Source organism: Dendroctonus ponderosae, unplaced genomic scaffold, assembly GCF_020466585.1.
Source record: "Dendroctonus ponderosae isolate FM_Combo_2020 unplaced genomic scaffold, Dpon_F_20191213v2 Dpon_F_20191213_8, whole genome shotgun sequence".
NCBI lineage: Eukaryota > Metazoa > Arthropoda > Insecta > Coleoptera > Curculionidae > Dendroctonus > Dendroctonus ponderosae.
In genome coordinates, this window is record NW_026019016.1 from 13292326 (window position 1) to 13299591 (window position 7266).

General features: G+C 40.4%; 1 protein-coding gene across 2 annotated transcripts in view; it reads right to left on the bottom strand.

Annotated features, from left to right (window-relative positions):
* LOC109539499 overlaps positions 1-5875 on the bottom strand; it is an 8636-nt gene extending 2761 nt beyond the window's left edge. Inside the window, exons 1-8 of one of the 2 annotated variants that reach the window (XM_048668936.1) lie at positions 5528-5875; positions 5083-5187; positions 4486-4691; positions 4259-4403; positions 1725-1902; positions 1488-1671; positions 691-866; positions 480-631 (exon numbers count right to left, since the gene is read on the bottom strand). In XM_048668936.1, the coding sequence (XP_048524893.1) occupies positions 480-631; positions 691-866; positions 1488-1671; positions 1725-1902; positions 4259-4403; positions 4486-4691; positions 5083-5187; positions 5528-5557 (1176 nt within the window). In that variant the 5' untranslated portion in view covers positions 5558-5875. The remainder of the gene's footprint in view (positions 1-479; positions 632-690; positions 867-1487; positions 1672-1724; positions 1903-4258; positions 4404-4485; positions 4692-5082; positions 5188-5527) is intronic. The other variant, XM_048668937.1, reaches the window with a different exon arrangement.
* Positions 5876-7266: the final 1391 nt, after the last annotated feature.

Genomic DNA, 7266 nt, shown 5'->3' on the forward strand with positions numbered 1-7266 from the left:
AAATTAATCAAGTTAGAGCCACTTAAAGTTCTCATTTGATTAGTTTAAATTTGTGGACACCCTGTATAACATGGTAAGTTTATTATCATTGGGATATAAAATATTGCATCTTGTTACACTTCACTATAAATTACGCTTACATAACTTAAGTGCTTATAAAGTATTTGACACGTGAAAATTAGACTAGATTTTGATTAAAATCGTATTATTGGAAAAACCTTAAGATTTAGGCATCAGAAACCTTATTAAAACAGACACTTATTTTGTTCAGCGAAGCCAAACATTCCATTTAAAAAAACGCTTAAAATGTGCGCTCGGTAGGCGTCGGACAACTCATAAAATAACACTTTTTAAATATCAAACGGTTTAGCCGCAAACTTCCGTGCCGTATCGCGTGAATAACCCTCTATATGGCTGAACTTATACTGATAATATTAAAGGCATTTTGATTATAGTCTTATTCTAACAGTAGGGCCTACCTGTTGAGGTTCAGTCTGTGTTTCTTCAGTCTTGGACTCTCGTTTTCGGCCCTGGACGCTCTTCTGGCTTCTGGATCTGCGCCGCGCCGGGACACAATGTGGATCGCAACATGGACTGGCCAAGTCGTACGCCTCAAGACTGGTGTTGTCGCCTGAAAATCCCCAACAAATCAACAGTCCGAATGGACTTCGGACTTTACACTTCACTGACCATTGTTGGTGTTCACAGTGACGCATGGACTGCATAGATGGCCTCCGTAGCTGTGACATGGTCCATGGCCTTTTTTGGGCTTTTCTGCGCTCTGCTGAGATCGGGTGGGCTGCTTGGGCGGCGTTGAGTCGCACGGCGTTTTTACGATAAAGTTTGGGTCCCGACTATCAGCGTATCTGCCGATAGAAAGGGGGACTTGTACAGGGTGTTTCCTCTTTAGTTGACGCCACCCCTAGACCATCCCGACTTTGCTTTTGCCACTTTTCACTGTTTTGAAGTGATAAATATCGCACGGTGTGAAGCGGTTGAAGACACTTTTTCACCACACAAAACGAACGTGTAAAAACCGCTTAATTTAAAACTTCAATTGCAATAAATACTGCTTTACTAACAACTGATTTCAAAGTTGATGTGGTTGTATTTACTCGTTGCCATGGCGCACGTCTTGTATTGAAAGAGTCGACAAGCGATTGGTCGACCAGGTTTACGTGTTTCCGGAAAACACGTCACCAGTGACGGTTTCTAGGCAACGAAGGTTGTTGTTGATGTCTTTGATTGTGGAAAAGTGGCGATTTTGTGCGGAAATTTTTGGTAAATAATCCGTAACAAAGCACAATCGTGGCTTAAACAAGTTCAATATTTTATGGTTTCCATAAATAATATGAACAACGTCCCGTAACGCACACCTTTTTTATAAATAAATGATCCACGGCGTTGCCAGCTTCATTCATCAAGAAACAGACAGACTCTGGGCGTAGTTTCGGTTTAATTGCGCTATAAGTGGTAAGTCGGGTTACCTTTGCGGCTCAAAAGTAAGCAAATATTCCCCGCTTGAGTGGTTGGAGGGTTGCAGCAAGTAGCGGTAGGAGTTGTCCAGGTACTGGTAAGTGAATACTAGAGGCGGAGTGGCCGGTTGCGTTCTTTGGGCCACTTTGGCAACGTCCTCAGTGGATACAGTCGGTCGGCAGAAGCTGTAGTAACCTGGAATGTTTTTTTCGATAAATCCTTGTGGGTTTATTAAGGATGGTTGCCACCTTGGGGGGTGGGCGGGCCGCTGTTGTTGCTCTGCGAGGCCTTTTTCCGGGCTGGAAGGCTGTGGGTTTTCCATTTTCCTTCCAGAAGTTGGCGCTCTTTGATGCACAGTCGCTCCAGTTCGTCCATTTTGCTTTCGAGGATGTTTTGGAGCTTTATGTAGCGCATGTGGAGCTCCACCTGCAAATTTTGTTACCAACTTATGTTGCCAAATTTTCCCAGATTTCCAACTTCTCGAACATTTAAAGTGGGATTTTCTCGTCCACACGAAGTGGCAAGCGCGTTCAACGCTCGGCTAGTTTTACCAAAAGTAATTTTTGAAAACGCGACTGACACAGTCGTTAAGCAACGTGTCGAGTTTTACTTCCGTATATCCACTTGCCAATTTTTCCCATATTTCTTGCGAAAAACGACATTCTTCAGGGCATGCAAAGTGAGGATTTGGCTTTTTAGCAGAGTTTCACACGCCTTTCAGTCTTACCTCATTTCAGAGGAGTTCATTTTTGAAAATATCCTTGTTATGCAATTAACAATCGTGTTGGAGTCCGTGCTAAATGTCACTTCAAAAGGCTGCCAATCTCCCTAAGATTCTTTTTTGAAACACGAAACTCTGTGGTTTGAAACCGGGAAGTTTTGTCTTTTGAATGCACTTAAAATCGCCTTTTAACCTTGCTCAGTTTTTGCAAAATTAATTTTTGAAAACACAGTGATCACAAAAAAACGTGTCAGCGCGCGTGTTACATGTTGCATCAAAAGGGTGCCAATCTTCGCCAGAATTTTGAAAAAGTTTCACTCCCGGAGCATAGAAAGTTATATATTTTCTACCTAATGGAATGGCATGCACCTTTTCACACAGTCTAGATTTTTCACACTGAATTTTTGAAAAAACTAATACGAGACTGAGAAACTCATTGGGCGCATATCAAGGGTCCCTTCAAACAGCTGCCAATATTTACCAGATTTTTTGCAAAATTTCAGTCTTTCACGAATTTTAGAGTGAAGATTTTTCTTTCTAATGGTGGTACAGTCACCTTTCAGTCTGTGGTACTTTTTGCTGAATTAATTCTTGAAGAAATCTGCGCGGTAGCAAAAATACGTTTAGGCCCGTTTTACCGGTTACTTCAAAAGGATGCAAAGATTTTTCAGAATTGGTTTGAAAAATGAAATTTTCAGCATCTTAACCGTGCAGTAATCCTTATTTAACCTAGTGGAAAACGTATTTCAATTTAGCGTAGTTTTCGCAAAATTAATTTTTGAAAACACTGTGAGCACAAAAAAACGTGTCAGCGCGCATGTTACATGTTGCATCAAAAGGGTGCCAATCTTCGCCAGATTTTTAAAAAAAAGTTTCACTCCCAGAACATAGAAAATTACATTTTTTCTACCTAATGGAATGGCATGCACCTTTTGCCACAGTCTAGTTTTTTCACACTGAATTTTTGAAAAAACTAATACGCGACTGAGAAACTCATTGGGCGCTTATCAAGAGTCGCTTCAAACAGCTGCCAATATTTACCAGATTTTTTGCAAAATTTCAGTCTTTCACGAATTTTAGAGTGAAGATTTTTCTTTCTAATGGTGTTACAGTCGCCTTTCAGTCTGCCGTACTTTTTGCTGAATTAATTCTTGAAGAAATCTACCCGGAAGCTAAAATGCGTTTGGGCCCGTTTTACGCGGTACTTCAAAAGGATGCAAAGATTTTTCAGAATTCGTTTGAAAAATGAAATTTTCAGCATCTTAACCGTGCAGTAATCCTTATTTAACCTAGTGGAAAACGTATTTCAATTTAGCGTAGTTTTCGCAAAATTAATTTTTGAAAACACTGTGAGCACAAAAAAACGTGTCAGCGCGCATGTTACATGTTGCATCAAAAGGGTGCCAATCTTCGCCAGATTTTTTTTAAAAACTTTTCACTAACAGAACATAGAAAATTACATTTTCTCTACCTAATGGAATGGCATGCACCTTTGACACAATCTAGTTTTTTCACACTGAATTTTTGAAAAAACTAATACGCGACTGAGAAACTCATTGGGCGCTTATCAAGGGTCGCTTCAAACAGCTGCCAATATTTACCAGATTTTTTGCAAAATTTCAGTCTTTCACGAATTTTAGAGTGAAGTTTTTTATTTCTAATGGTGTTACAGTCGCCTTTGAGTATGCCGTACTTTTTGCTGAATTAATTCTTAAAGAAATCTGCGCGGAAGCAAAAATGCGTTTAGGCCCGTTTTACCGGTTACTTCAAAAGGATGCAAATATTTTTCAGAATTGTTTCGAAAAATGATATTTTCAGCATCTTAACCGTGAAGTAATCCCTATTTAGCAGGGTTGAAAAGGCCTTGTGATTTAGAGCAGTTTTTGCACAATTAATTTTTGAAAAAAACTAATACGCGACTGAGAAACTCATTGGGGCGCATATCAAGGGTCGCTTCAAACAGCTGCCAATATTTACCAGATTTTGTGCAAAATACACTAATGTTTTCACTTGATTAGCAAAAAATTCCTGCATAAATCCAGCTAGAAATCGGTTTATTACCTTCCTGACGCAGTCCTCAAACAGCACCACCATTCTCATCCTGGACTCGCAGTTTTTGATGTAATTTACCAGCGTTTTGTGGTCGGCTTTCTCCATATCAGTGCCGTTGATTGAAAGGATCACGTCGCCTTCGCGCATTCCCGCTCTGGACCGGGAAAGAATTTATTAATTAAAAAGAATGAAAAAATTAACTCAAAAAATCTCGACGGGCGCTGGATGCGGATTACCTGTAGGCTGGACCGTCATAATCCACATAATCCACATAGGTGATCATTTCGATTTCCTTCTCCTTCTTGTAGTGGATCCCATAGCTCTGGATGGTGAAGCCAAAACTCCCGCTTTTCTTCTCCACTATTATGGTGCGACGACGTCGATCCTCCTCCGGCTTGGTGACGATCACTTTGTCCGATTGGACTCTTTCCAGTATCTGGGCCTGGAAAGTTTCACTTTTTTTAACGATTTCTCCTAAACCTTTTTTTGGGCTCAAAAGTGAAATCGCTCATTTATGGCCAGTGGCGTCGATCGAGGATCCTCCTCCACTAATTAATTAATTATCTATTCTGGGACGCATTTTTTAATATTCCTATCACGAATCTGGGCGCTTGCTTGGATGATTCAGATGAGCATTGTTTTGAACAATTGAAAACTCGGCCCCCTAGATGGAATTCCGTGGGTCATTGTGGGAAAACTATAGATGGAAGCGGTGTTTATACACGGTGTCTTCAAAAAAATGTTTTTTGGTGACTTATGCTAGAAAACGCTTTAGATTTTTCACGTGAAAATGTTCCTCTTTGTTTTTGAAATCGATTTTTTCCCCAACTTACTGTGCTTGAGGTGGCGGCGCTGCCCTCATCATCGCTACTCTGAGTCTGCGACTGGGAATGCTGATGGCTTTGTCGCCGCATTTCTGAGCCTTTCGCCTCCCTAAACTAAATCATGGAAAATTTGGCAACTTTTCCATTGTCTTCCGCATGGAAGCTCCATTGTTTCACTGCGGCCACTTGCCATGATTAGTGGGCGTTTTTTACACACTGGAAACCCGTTTTTTTGGCAAAAATCGCTGAATTCCGGCCATCATAAAGCCGCGCACTTGATCGAATGGGGGGCCGTTTTATTTTAAGGGCTCAAAACAGCTGTTCGATACAAGGATTGTCTATTTACGTGCAGATCCAGTGTGCGTCGCGACGGCGTCGATCGACGTCGTCGTCATGGCGCTAACGTTTTACCGGGGCGGCTCAATAACAAACCAGCCTCGTTTTTTTTACTTACATTGGTATTCTCCATTTCTTGCTCACCCATCACGAAACAACCGCTCCAAATGCACCAGCATGGGTATTTCCAGAAGCTGGCGCGTGGCCTGCCATTGTTTCGATGGTCATTTGTCCGACCGTCGATTATTTTTGAGGAGAATATTTTTAGATGATTGCGCGCTGTTTGCACTGGAAAAACACCTCCGATCTTTTGGCAAAGAACCGTAACTAAGCGGAATTAGTGAGCAAATTCGTGCTGGTAACCTCCGCAGAACCTTCAGGAAAGTCGGAAAACGATTGGCAATTGTTTAGCGCAGTGTATAATTTGCCTGCAGGTTGACTTCTACGGGTTTGCGCGTTTACTAAATCGACGGCGACGCTGAATAATTATCGTCAACCGATCTACAGGGCGAGCCAACAAAAATCAAATTTCTAGTTTTTTACGCGTGGTCTTTCCACCAGCCAAATGCATGGGCTCAATGCATGGCCTCGATTTAATGCTTTGGAAAAATCAGTCTTCTTAGTAATTTTATAAATAAATTCAACAATGTCTTGGCTAAAAGGTTAAGGTTTGTCCACTCGTGAAAAATCAAGATCAGGTGGGATTCGGAAAGGTCAAAATTTCTCAAAAAGCTCAGAAATTTTCGAGTTTCTAGTTGTTCTGGTTTGAAAGTGTTGTGTGAAAAGTTTGGAAGAACACTGTTCCTTCGGAACGTTCACTATTGAGCCAAAATTTCCAAAACGTTGAAAACGCAAGTTCATTAGATGATTTGTTGCAAGTTTCAATTGACCCATAAACAGAAATTTTCAAGCTTCTACTTGTTTTGGGTTTTCGGGTATTTAATTATTTTTCAAACCTTTCTCAAGAACCATTCGACAGAATTTGGTTTGGCATCGTTGGATAGAGAATTGAAAACTCGATTCAGTCGTAACAACGTGAATTAGGAAATTCGAATAGTTTTGGCCCAGAAAGCGAAATTTTAATATCAGACACTTTGGTGCAAGATTATGATAAAATTTCATGTTTTTCCGTCACTCTTTTGCTCATTTCTCGGAGGCAAAATGAGCAAGAACGCTCATTTGTACATTATTCTAGAGATAAATAAATGGCCTTTTTAGCAAGTGAACCATCGATAAGGAAATGTTGGCAGTTTTCTCAAAAAATGTTTGCGCAAAGTGCAAAAAAAGTGCAAAAATAGTCGATTTTTTCAGAACCGCGCTTAGACTTTTGCTCACTTTCAGAGAACCTTTGGAGTAGCAGACCTCTAGTTTCTTCTACTGGAGAGACCATTGAAGTGCACTCTTTTTCATATCAAACATCGTCTTGGAAAAGTTTCTTGTTATCTCAGGAAATGCGAAAGTGCAAAAATAGTCGATTTTTTCAAAACCGCGCCTAGATTTCTGCTGATTTTTAGAGAACCTTTGGAGTAGCAGACCTCTAGTTTCTTCTACTAGAGAGACCATTGAAGTGCACTCTTTTTCATATCAAACATCGTCTTGGAAAAGTTTCTTGTTATCTCAGAAAATGCGAAAGTACAAAAATAGTCGATTTTTTCAGAATCGCGCTTAAATTTTTGCTCACTTTTAGAGAACCGTTAGAGTACCACGCCTCTAGTTTCTTCTACTGGAGAGAGCATTCAAGTGCACTATTTTTCATTTTAGAAGAAGCTTTAGATTTGCGCGGTTTGCTAAATCCACTTAAACATGTCGCTGTTTTTTTCGAAGTTTCTCAAGAACCATTCGAGCCACAGAATTTGT